The following is a 13,196-nucleotide window of genomic DNA, read 5'->3' on the forward strand; positions in this document are numbered from 1 at the left end:
TCTGAAAGAATATGGAAGTTGGCTATTTGATGAAATTACCCTATGATCAAATTATGCCTATGTTTATATAAATAAACCAGGTTTAAAGCATAATAAATTGGCTTTAGATACCCTAAAGCACAACCTGCAGGCCCAGGGTAAATGCCTCAACCAGGCTTTCTTCCACAATCCCCAGGGGCCGCCACTTCCACACTACTGCATGGATCTGCCAACCTGGATCTCACTGGCTCCTGCTCCCTGACAGCATCTGCTCTACATTCCTCTGCTCCTTATTTCAAGAAAAGAAAAAGTTGTGAAGGAGAAGATTCAGACTAAAAAAAAAGCAAAGTAAAAAAAAAACAAAAACCGTCTCTAAGTACGTGAAACTATTGTATTACAATTGATTTTTGGATTTAATTTTTTGTTTTTGGAGATCACATGAGCATATATTTATAAATAAATTGATATAGAAATAAATGTATGTTTATGTTTGTTTCCTTTGTAAAATCAGCAGTCTCTTTAACATACCAAATTTCTTGCCTGAAAATTACTATATCTATATAATCATTTACCAGTAAAGGAGTGAAAGACATGCCATCCCCAAAATACCAAATTGAAATATTGATTACTTTGAATTAAAAACATAGAAGCAATGGTTATTTCAGAAAGGGCCAGCTGATCATTCTCTACCTACATGCGCGAAGCCATAGAGATTCCTCAGGAGGTGCACCCTCCATGTACCAGCTGAGAAAATAGCCCTTACACCAGACACTGAGATCTGGGGGTGCAATGGATCAGAATGAATATGCTTACCTAAGTAACCTTTCTACAAGTTTTACTCCCCTTCATATACCTCCTAATGACGCACCTAGAAACATATTGCTGTTACCCCATCCTCTTTGTCCTGTCATTTCTTCTTAAATTTATCATTCTTTCTCGGGAAAATATAAAATTGTCTCTCTTTGGCCACTTCCTCAGATTTCATGCTCTTGTGAAGAAGCCCCTGTTAATGTAAAATTAATAAAATCTGTGTGTTTTAGTGGCATCATTCCTCCAGTGAAGTAGAATGTTCTGTTACAATTCATAATTAAAACAAACAGATTTATAGCTTTAAGCAGAATGCAGGAGGTGGAAGAGATGTACTAAATACCTGGTTTAATAGAACAGCAAATCTTGAGGCATTGAATGATAACACATGTGTCAGGAAATATAATAACAAATAACCCAATATATGATTTTATTTCCAAAATTCCAAGTAGTCCTATGAATGCCATAGATTGCCTATTAATTAATGACCAAGTTGTTTTCGCTTTGGAAGCATATACAGATTTTTTTTCCCAAAAACGGAAGTAGACTGTTTACATCAATAGGCAATAGATAATAAGCTAACGCAAGAGGCCTCAACATTATTAGTCATCAGGAAAATGCAAATTAAAAGCAAATTGAGTTCCTACTACACTCAGAAGAATTGCTAAAATGAAGAAAACATCGATATTCGGAGCAACTGGAACTTGTGTGCATTGTCAGTGGCAGTACCAGAGTAAACAACCACTTTGAAAACAGTCTACTAAAGAGTTCATCAGACACCTACAAAGAAAAATAAAAACATATTATCACAAATAGGAGATTAACAGACATTTCAGTCATAAGAGCTTCAAACTGAAAATAGCCCAGATGTCCATTAGCAAAATAATGGATAAACAAATGATGAAATTTTCTGAAAACGAAATACTACTTAGCAGTAATAGAATAGCAACATTTCAATGAGGTAAAAATGTGGAGGGATTTTAGAAATACATTAAGCTGAAAGAAGGAAACAAGATTCAAGACAATACTATTGGTTTCCTTTGATATGAAATTTTAGAATAGCCCAAACTAATGAACAGAGATAAAAATTAGAGCAGTGGGTGTATCTTAGGCCTGGGGTATCACTGGAAAAAGGCCTGCAGGACCTTTCTGAGGTGGTGAAAATGGTATCTCTTGATAATTCATGAATTACCAGGGTAGATATTTGTGGAAATTGGTTGAAAAAGAACACCATAAATGTGAGAATTCTACTGTGTGTAAGCTACACCTCAATGTGAAACAAATGGCAACAATTAACCTTCAAAATTATTGTGAGGTATGATGTAAAACCATTTTACTAAAAATTAGTGATTTCACCGATTTTTAACAATCCACGATTTGATTGGATAATGACAGCTGAGTAAATGAACCCAAGGAATGAAGATTCATCTGCAATTCAAAGCAACACATACACACCACACACACACACACACATACACACACACACACACACAGAAAGAGACAGAGAGGGAGAGAGAGAGACAGAACAGATGTAGATATAAAAGTGTATATTCCTTATCTCTAGGAAATTCCACACAAACACTTTGCACAGTTTTGAATGTTGGGGCAAATATATATACTCTTATTCAAGATTTAAGGCCACACACCGACCCATACACCTTGTCAGGGCTTCCTTGACCTCACTGTTCCTCACACTGTAGATGAGGGGGTTGAGTAAAGGGGTGAACATAGTATAGAAGGCTGACACAACCTTGTCGTGGTTAGTGGACCTGTGGGATTTGGGTCTCATATAGGTAAAAATGCAAGCTCCATAAAAGAGTCCCACCACAGCCAAATGTGAAGAGCAGGTGGCAAAGGCCTTCTTGCATGCTTCTGTAGAGCGCATGTGGAGAACAGCAGCGAGGATGAGACCATAGGAGGACAGGATGAGGGACAAGGGCACCAGGAGCATTAACACACAGCAGATGTACATGGCATTTTCGAAGACTGAAGTGTCAGCACAAGCCAAACGCACCAGCACGGGGGCCTCGCAGAAGAAGTGATTGATCTCGTGTGCACCGCAATATGGGAAGCTCAGGGTAGCAACAGCCTGCAGGAGCCCGTCAGCTGTACCCAGGAACCAACACGACATGGTCATCCTCAGGCACAGCTGCCAGCTCATGAGAGTGGGATATCGGAGTGGGTGGCAGACAGCCACATAGCGGTCATAGGCCATGGCTGCTAAGAGGAAGCACTCTCCACCACCCAGTGTGAGGAGGAAGAAGATCTGCACACCACAGCCAGCGCGGGAGATGGCCTTATTTCCGGTCAAGTAGCCGCCATTTTGGGCACAGTGGTGGAAACCAGCATCATGTCCATGAGGGAGAGTTGGCTCAGGAGGAAGTACATGGGCGTGTGGAGCCTCCGGTCCCGGTGAATCAGGAGAATCATGAGGGCATTGCCAAACAGGGAGGTCAAAACGATACTCAGAACGATCATGAAGAGGACTTAGTGGGCTGTGGTGTGGTTAAAGAGTCCTAGGAGAATGAAATAAGAGGTATACCTCCCATTTTCCATGATTTCAAATAAGAGTGACACTGCAAATGGAGAAAAAGATGACAGAGTGTTTATCCTTTATGGTACTCCATTTGAGTTACACAGTTCTTGAAAAGTACTTGTGTGAAAGCAATGAAACCTATGTCAAATCTTTCATTTGCCACTTGCAAGATGTTCTAATTTGTGCATAAAATTAATTCAATTTTTTCTCATTTCCAAGGATTTCATAATAAATGCTTCTCAGGCTAAGTATTGATTAATTTTATATAACAAATCCAGGTTCGGGATAAGTTGCAAGTAACCTGTCAGAATGATTTTGCTTTATCTGATACCATCGTGAGTGCGAATGAAATGATTCACATAATTTGTCATTTTATTTGTGCTTGAGTTACGTCATGTATACTCAATATTTTAGAAGCTGAATTAAGTCAATATATTTCATTATATAAAACTACATCCTTGACTATGAAGGTTGTGGGTCTATAACATATCAAAACTCATTGAAACCTACCAAAATCAGGCAGTTTTCCCTGACTTAATCCAAGAAGACTTTTTTTTAACTTTCTAAACAGGGTGACTTATATTCTCAGGTCTGGAATGGCTGAGTCTGCAGATGAAAACATAATTAATTTGGAGTTGTGAACACATTTAGTCCTCCTTTACAGGTGATAGACTGAAAACAGTACTGACCTTCGTGGATATTTCTTATTTCTTTGCAGTGTAACAGTATAATGGTAAATACACATTTTCATTAACTGTACAAGGTACTTTGTTGCAATGAGACTTTTCTCATCAGTCCACAAGCATAACAACCTTTACCAGGTAAAGGAGGAAAAAGAAAACTAAGATCTTTATCCAATCACAGAGATAAATTAATTTCTTCTTCAGTCTCAAGAGAAATGAAATCTTTATAGACATTTTCATCTTAGATCTGCTGGTGCAGGAAGTTTTCTACCTTGTTGAATAAATGTCACCACACCTGCAAAGGTATCGATGATGATTCAATCTCAAGGATATGGTCTAATTCAATAAAGTTACATGGCAGAAGGAGCCCATCTCTTCCATGCGAATTCCCTTTGCCTCCACTCTTTGTATCCACCCTAAACTCAAATGCCAATCATGACCGGGAAAGGCAGTGCAGTTGGGTTAGTGGATACCACAGTGCATTACTTAAGCATCGTAATGCTACTGGCAGCACAATACCTGAGGGTTTTATTTGGCTGTTTAAAATTTAAACATCATGGAAATATACATATTTCCTTCTTGACAAATAAATTCTGCATTTGACAAAACTTTGTGATCTTCACACCCTCGTATCTCTAACATGTTCTATTTTTTCTTTTTATTTCTTAGAAAATGCAATAACATGTACTTTCTACACGTAGGAACTACACAAAATCTCTAATTACAGCCCTTAGTGTCACTTTGCTGAAAGACCTCAAAATCCTCCTAACTCATTTCTTTCACTCAATATCTTCCATGTCTCCATTTTTCCAACCTTCCTTAGTGTTGAAAATTGATCAACTTTAAATATCTTTTAAAAAATCAACCTGTAATGTCATAACGTAGGGTGTTGAACAAGTTTCTTAAATTTTTTTTTCTATCATATTAACTATTTTTAAGTGCACAGTCAGTACAGTGGCTTCAAGTATAATCATATTGTAGTATGACCATCCACAACATCCATCTATGAATCTCTTTTCACCTCCCTAAATTGAAATTCTGTACCCATTGTGAAATAACTCCCCATTCTTCTCACACACAGCCCCCAGCAACCACCATTCTATTTTGTGTCTCTATAAATTTGAGTGTTTTAGAAACCTCATATAAATGGAATCATGTGGTATTGTGTATTGTGTGTGTGTGTGTGTGCGTGTGTGTCTGGCTTATTTCACTTATCATAATGTCCTCAGTGTTCATCCCATGTGTCGGAATTTCCTTCCTAAGGGTGAATACTATTTCATTATCTGCATATATAACAGTTTGTTCATTTATCCAGTTATAGTCATTAATGTTGCTCCCACTCACTTCAGCTGTATATTGAAGTATCACTTTAATGGAATGTTTCATGACAGATGTTAGTTTTTTTTATTTTGGTAAGGTAAACATATATAGCATAAAAATATAGCAATTTCAATTAATTAGCCACTTACATTGTGCCAGACTGGTTCATATGTTTTCAGAGAATAATCTCAACAACTTGCATGACTTTTCAAGTCAGGAAAAACATTTTCTTATTATGAAGTTCCTACTATGGTTAAGTAGTTTGTAAAATTTGATGTCATTAGCTTGTACTTTTCAGTGAAAATAGATAATATTTCTATTCTTTATGTTCAGGTGGAATAAAAATTCTTTATTTCCAGGTGTATAAAAATTATCAGTTTTTATCAGTCTAACTGGTCATCATGCCATAGCATTCAGATTATTTCATGAAATGATCAATTAAATGTGTTAAATAAAATTAGTAGATAACTGTATTTCTCTATGATGTGATAATATTAAATTATTTGCTTTATTGAAATTACTGTCTAAATTTTTATGTTACAAAGCTAAGATAATTTGCCACTAATTAAAATGTTTATAAACCTACAAAAATGATTATTTGGGATAATTTTTTTAAAAAATTGGCCATGGATACAAAGAACAGTTAAATGAAAAATGAAGAATTAAATAATCTTGCTAATAAAATGTCTATAATTTCATTTAAAAGAGGGTTGAAAATTCAAGATTGACTAGTGTAGAAAGAAGTATGATCAAGTATTACCCTGAAAAATAAATATTTTCCTTTTCTTTCTTCACTATAGCTTAGCAAGCTAGAGAATTTTGAACTATATTTTCTTCTGTCTCCATAGTTTCTTACTTAGAATGGTGATAAAATGTGGACATCTTTACTTTAAATCACACTGATCTCTTTTGCAATGCTAGTAGAAGGCACGTATATATCCCTTCCTTTTTCTCATCAATAATTCGTCGAGTAATCATAGAACACTGAGAACAATGCCTCTAACATTCCATTCTGTACTTTTCTGATCCCTGTTGCCAAAACTTAATAGTAAAACTGTAACTCTCCTCCCCATAATACTGAAATGATTAATCAATTTGCTCTGTCAGAAAATAAATTGGAAACAGCCAAATCATATATTTGACAAAACTGACAGGTTATTACAAGAATTTAACCTGATGACCGTGTCAGCTAGCAAGTTTTGATTCTTCAGGTTGTAGAATGGATAATAGAATTTTATTTGTAAAATATATAGAGATACATAGCTATGAATTCTCTAGAGTTCAAACTTTACAGGAAAATTATTAAATATTAAGTGATTAGTATTTACACAACCACAGATTGTCCACTTACAGAAGATAAAAGTGATGACTCTTCCCAAAAGGCTGGATCCTGTCTGAGCAGCATGGTCTTAATGCCGCTTTGGGTGGAGGAAAGCTCTTCCAGCCTGGCTGTGTAGGCTTCACTTATATCAGTGTCTACAGTCTACTGTTTAGGGTGTGGCCTAAATTAAATCTGATTAATAAGCCAGAGAGGCATGAGTTTGCCACTTTGGTTGCAGAAACATTTAATTTTGGGGGACATTTTATAGATACCCATAATTTTAATATACTTCCAAAATGCTTTTGGAAAGCTGTGATTGATGTACTGAAAGAAGAGAGAATTATTTAGGAGCAAAAATGAAATGTAAAATAGATGTGCATGGAAAAAGATGATGCTTAAAAATACATTAAGGGGTGAGGTAATGTGACTGTGGCATTACTTGTCTGTAGTTTAATAGGATGGGAAGATTAAACAGTGTGATATTGAAAGACCAGCTCTTCTCAAAGAGAGTAGTTGAAATAAAAGGAAACTGTGGTAGAATCCATGGTAGTTTCCTTATTGAACTAAACTTGACAGAATCTCTGCTGCATTATAAGTATCAATGTTTTTGCATCTGTGTGATATAATTGTATTTTTTAATATTTTGTAGGTTTTTATCTATGTAATAAAATCAGTGAAAACAACAATAGTAACAACAGATTGCATTCACTGTGCCAGGCAGTTTGCAGTTTGATTTTATCTGGGGCTGCTTTTTGTGATTATGTTATTTGTTCTTAATATTTTCCACTGTCAAGCACCCTTGGATCCTGGCTCCACCTTTTGCAAGTTTTGTGAACTAGGGCTTCACTACTAGTGCATATAAATCTCAGCTTCCAAAACTGTAAAAAAAAAATATTTAAACAAAATTTCTCATGGAATAGATCATGGGGAAAGCTGCTCCTACACAAAACGAGAGATACTGTAATAGCTTATTCCAAGTGAAGTTGTAATTACCATTGTTTTTGTTTAGAAGGCAAGCCTATCATAGATTTTAGTGACACCTCTGCCTTTGCATGTTGGATCTTACTGAAGTGGCAAATGTTATTGATCACATGCAGTCTACAGTTAAAGTCAGGTTATCTTCTTTCCTGTGGGAAAAAAACAAATTCCTGGCTAAGTGCAAGCAGTAGGTCATAGATATTTAGTATATCAAGTAACAAATAAAACTTTCAATGAAAGTTTACCTATCACTTATGATAAAAGTTTTATCTTTCCATGTTCTCAACACTGATGTCTCTCAGGTCCCAGGGGCATCAATATGATGGTGTAGTAACACAGGTGGCTACTGTCCAATGGGGGAAGTAGCCTTTTGCCTTAAGTAGATCAATTCTCTGAAGGACTCTAGGGTGTGTGAGAATTAAGACCAGACAAGCTGTGAGTCAGATGAGAAAAAGATGTATGTACTGCCCAGAGCTCCACAGAAAAACAGAAAGGACAGTGATGCTGGGTAGCTGAGTTGAGATTAACTACTATGTGGCACAATTTACGAAAACCAAAGAGAGGCTATGCTGAGTCCCTACACCACCAAGACCTTGACATTCTGCCCACTCGCCTCCTGATGGCATGTGGGGATAGACCAGCTTCCAGATTTCACATAGATGAGCTGTATGGAGGAAGCCACCTAAAAGGTGACCCTGCCAGAGGGCAAAGTCAAGAGTCCACAGAGCAGCAAGCCTGAGCAGGAGAAATAAATATCACTTAGAAATTCCTGAAAAAAAGACTGAGATGGAGACTTAGACATTCAGGAAGCTGACCAAGGAGAGTTCCTAGTGTCAATTCCTGTGGCATTAATGAAGCAAAATTGGGCACAGGGAGAAAATGAACTGTGATGTAGTCACAACTACAGTCTCGGCTACTCCTTGGATGAACTCTGAGATTACCCTTCCATGTTGCCTTGTAGTAGGCAACTGGCCCCGTGTTTGTGTTCCCACAGAAGCAATTATTACATGTGGCTGCCCCCAGGAAGAGAGCATAAGCTTGGGTGAGGCAGTTTACCTCAACTGGGAACAGTGACTTGAGAAGGACTTAGCTGAGAGCTGTCAGATACTAATTCTCCTGGCAGCTGAGGGAACAAGTACTTCAGTGCTCAAGTGGGAAGGGGAGTGTGGAGAGCACACGACACTGTATAATAATGTACATTACACTGCATGAGCCAAACTCGATCAGAATTCAGTATGAAGGGAGCCCCAGTGCTATTCACACAGGTGTATTCCTGCATCACAGAGCAGGGGTGTCACATGGAGGGCAGGTATAGTCAGCATCTAGAAACAACGACCAGGGCACTAAAATATGTTTGCCTGGAAGTTCTAGTTCCAACTGAATGGTACAAGTTGGTTTGGAATTTGCCAGCTAGGAATATGCTGGCCTGAGGAGCTGAAATGGAAACAGCTTCCCTCTCTTTCTGACCAGGCACTCCCTTGCACCACACACACTTATCTTACTGTATGCTTGTTAAAAGATTCTAGGGACTAATTTTGAAACCACTCAGGCATGGAGACCAAGTGGCAAATTCTCTCCCTCTGAAAGATGACCTCAAGACAAATAATCTGCAGCCCAGCCACACTTGAGATGGTGCCAGCTGGCACTCTAGGTGGGCAATAACTCAAGATAGCCATCGCAAAAAGACACGCAGACCCTACTCTCTGCATAACCCCTGCATACCTCCCACACCACGTTTCCCTTTTTAAGCCCCTGCCCTCAGCTCAAAGCTTTAAGATGGTTTTTGTTTTTGTTGTTGTTGTTGTTTTGAGGCTTGAGGCAGCCCAATCTCCCATCTCCTATTAATTGAAAAATAAAACTGCTTTCCTGTCACTGCATCCTGCCTGTTTTGCAGTTACCTTCTAGATGGTGAGCAGCTGGACTTGCATACAGTTCCAGAAATACAGGTCTAAATGTACTTTCTACAACATTAAGTCTATAATTCAGTGAAGAGAATTCTCAGCAAAGAAAAACAAAAGAACTAAATAGAAACGTAAGAGCCAAAAAAGGCAGACCAAACAGTAATAATAAAAAAAAAATCCTCGCTGTAGTTCAGTGTAATAACGAAATATAGATGACAGGTAGAAGAGTTGGCAAACTTAAACCAATAGGAATTACACCATCTACCAATAGGAATTACACAATCTAAATATAATGAAGAAAAAAGATTGAAAGGGTAATGAAAAGAGCTTCAGGGTCCTGTGGGACAATAACAAGACAATTTTTGTCATTACATGTAATTTAAAGCTTGTCATGTATTTTTGAGTATGCATCCCATTTATTATTATGAACTGCCCATAGTTAGCCTGAATCATTTTTCTTGTGTGAAGTATACAGCTAATTCGTGGTCTTAGCATAACAAATCTCCCTCTATTATTTATTATCAATGTGAATCTTTATATGTAAAGTGTGTTTGCGCTAGAATAATTCATCATTGTTATGTATTTTTGGGCACGGTACCTGACACGTAGTTTTTGATCCTCACCCTCCTCCCACCTACTACCCTCCAATAAGCCCTGGTGTTTACTGTTACCTTCTTTGTGTCCATGTGCACTCAATGTTTAGCTGCCAGTTATGAGCGAGAACATTCAGTGTTTAGTTTTCTGTTCCTGTGTTAGTTCACTAAGGACAATGGCCTCCAGCTGCATTCATGCAGCTGCAAAGGACATGATTTTGTTCTTTTTTGTGGCTGTGTGGTATTCCATGCTTTATATGTATGAGATTGGTGCAAAAGTAATTGCGGTTTTTGCCATTGAAAGTACTCTGTCATGGGACTGCTGGGTCGAATGGTAGCTCTGTTTTCAGTTTTGTGAGAAATTTTCAAATTGTTCCACGCTAGCTTAACTAATTTACATTTTCACCAGCAGTGTATAAGCATTCCCTTTTCTCTGCAACCCTCCCAGCATCTGTTGTTTTGATTTTTTTTGACTTTTTAATAATAATAGCCATTCTGACAGGCGTGAGATGGTATCTCATTGTGGTTTTCATTTGCATTTCTCTAATAATTAGTGATAAGCATTTTTCCATATGCTTGTAGACCACATGTATGTCTTGTTTTGAGAAGTGTCTGTTCCTGCCCTTTGCCTATCTTTTAATGGAATTCCTTTTTTTTTGCTTGTTGATTTGTTTAAGTTCCTTATAGATTCTGGATATTAAACCTTCGTCAGACACATGGTTTGCAAATTTTTTCCCATTCTCTACATTGTCTGTTTATTCTGTTTATAGTTTCTTTTGCTGTTAGAAGACCTTTAGTTAAATTAGGTCCCACTTGTCAATATTTATTTTTGTTGCAATTGCTTTTGGAGTCTTCCTTATGAAACCTTTGCCAAGGCCTATGTCAAGAATGGTATTTCCCTAGGTATTCTTCTGGAGTTTTTTTAAGTTTTACATGTAAGTCTTTAATCCATCTTGAGTTGATTTTTGTATATGGTGAAATAAAGAAATCCAGTTTCAGTCCTCTACATATGGCTAGCCAGTTATCCCAAAGTCTGTATTGAACAGAAAATCCTTTCCCCATTGCTTGTTATTGTCAACTTTGTCAGATCAGTTGGTTATAGGTGTGCAGCTTTGTGTCAGGGTTTTCTAAGCTGTCCCATTGGTCTATAAGTCTGTTTTTGTACCAGTACCATGCTGTTTTGGTTACTGTAGCTTTTTAGTACAGTTTGAAATCTGACAGTGTGGTTACTCCAGCTCTTTTCTTTTGGCTTGAGATTGATATGGCCATTCAGTTAGTTTTGGCCTTTTGGTTCATTTGGTCATTAGATTAGCTTTTTCTAATTCTGTGAAAAATGACGTTGGTACTTTGGTAGAAACAGCATTGAATCTGTAAATTGCTTTGTACAGTATGGCCATTTTAACAATATTAATTCTTCCTATGTATAAGAATGGAATGTTTTTCCATTTATTTGTGTCATCTCTGATTTATTTTGGCAGTGTTTTGTAATTGTCATTATGAAATGCAAAATCCCAGCATTTTGCATTCATCATACAATTGACCTTCCAAACAACGTTATGAAAGTGTGTTTTCTACTATCCTATATACAACCTCAGGAGTTACTTTAAGTTAATTTTGGAAGAAAACCTAGAAGAAAAGAAAAACAAAGAAAGGAAAGAAACCCTTGGGATCTTTCTACTGAGCTACCATCAATAAGGACAATCATTCAAATTTTGGCTCAAGAAACAGAAATAAATTTTCATTGTGTAGTTTCTTCTCTACCATGTACCTAATTGTCACGCATTAAGATCTTCTCAATTTAGAGACTCAGTTTGAAGCCATATGAGGTGATTTATGTAAGCAACTTACATTGTCAGTTCCACATTCTTCCTTCCTCGTTGAGTTTATTTGACTGAATTAATTAAATCACAAATTAAAATAAGAAACTTCAAGAATAGCACTTACATGATTTCTTCTAATTTAAAATGTATTCTTTGGCCGGGCGTGGTGGCTTATGCCTGTAATCCCAGCACTTTGGGAGGCCGAGGCGGGCAGATCACGAAGTCAGGAGATCGAGACCATCCTGGCTAACAGGGTGAAACCTCGTCTCTACTAAAAATACAAAAATTAGCCGGGCGTGGTGGCAGGCACCTGTAGTCCCAGCTACTTGGGAGGCTGAGGCAGGAGAATGGTGTGAACCCGGGAGGCAGAGCTTGCAGTGAGCGGAGATCGCGCCGCTGCACTCCAGCCTGGGCAACAGAGCGAGACTCAGTCAAAAAAAAAAAGAAGAAAGAAAAAGAAACAATATCACAGGGTGTTGTAATATCATCCCCTTTCCATATGGATATTAGAAACAATATCACAGAGGGGTTGTACACCTTTTGCGATATTACGAGTAATATCATCCTCTACCCTCCTGGATATTAGGAACAACATCACAGGGGAGATGTACAGCCCCTGCAATATTGGGAATAATATTATCCTCCCTTCCCCTGGATATTGCGAACATTATCAACGTAAGGGTGTACACTCCCTGCAATATTAAGAGTAATATCATCTCCTCACACCCTGGATATTAGGAACAATATAACGGCGGGGTACACCCCCTTCGATATTAGGAATTATATCATCCTTTTCCCCTGTGGATATTAAAAACACTATCACACAGGCGGTGTACACTCTCTGCGATATTAGGACTAATATCATCCCCTCCCCCCCGGATATAAGGAACAATATAAGACGGGGAGTGTACACCCCCTGCGATATTGGCAGTAATATCATCCTCTCCCCCGGTGGATATTAGGAATACTGTCACAGGAGCGGTGTACACCCCCTGCAATATTGGAAGTATTATTATTTTTTCGCCTGGATATTAGAAACAATATCCCAATACATATTGTTCTTAATATCCAGGGGGGAGAGAAGGGTGATATTACTCCCCATATCGTGGGGTGTGTATACCCTTCTGTGACATTGGGGTAATATCATCCTCTCGCCCACTGGATATTAAAAACAATATCACAGGGGGAATGTACACAGCCTGTGATATTGGGAGTAATATCCTCTCCTTCTTTGGATATTAGGAATGATATCACAGGA

At 37.8% G+C, this 13,196-nt stretch overlaps 1 protein-coding gene across 1 annotated transcript; it reads right to left on the reverse strand.

The window, feature by feature from the left end:
- Window positions 1-1,117: 1,117 nt before the first annotated feature.
- On the reverse strand, window positions 1,118-6,508 carry LOC100455573 (olfactory receptor 2T8). The gene is given in 2 exon segments (XM_054560754.2): window positions 1,118-3,102; window positions 3,105-6,508. Coding segments are annotated over 2 exon segments (933 nt in total). The 5' UTR covers window positions 3,343-6,508; the 3' UTR covers window positions 1,118-2,407.
- Window positions 6,509-13,196: the final 6,688 nt, after the last annotated feature.

This window comes from Pongo abelii, chromosome 1, assembly GCF_028885655.2.
Source record: "Pongo abelii isolate AG06213 chromosome 1, NHGRI_mPonAbe1-v2.0_pri, whole genome shotgun sequence".
Taxonomy (NCBI): domain Eukaryota; kingdom Metazoa; phylum Chordata; class Mammalia; order Primates; family Hominidae; genus Pongo; species Pongo abelii.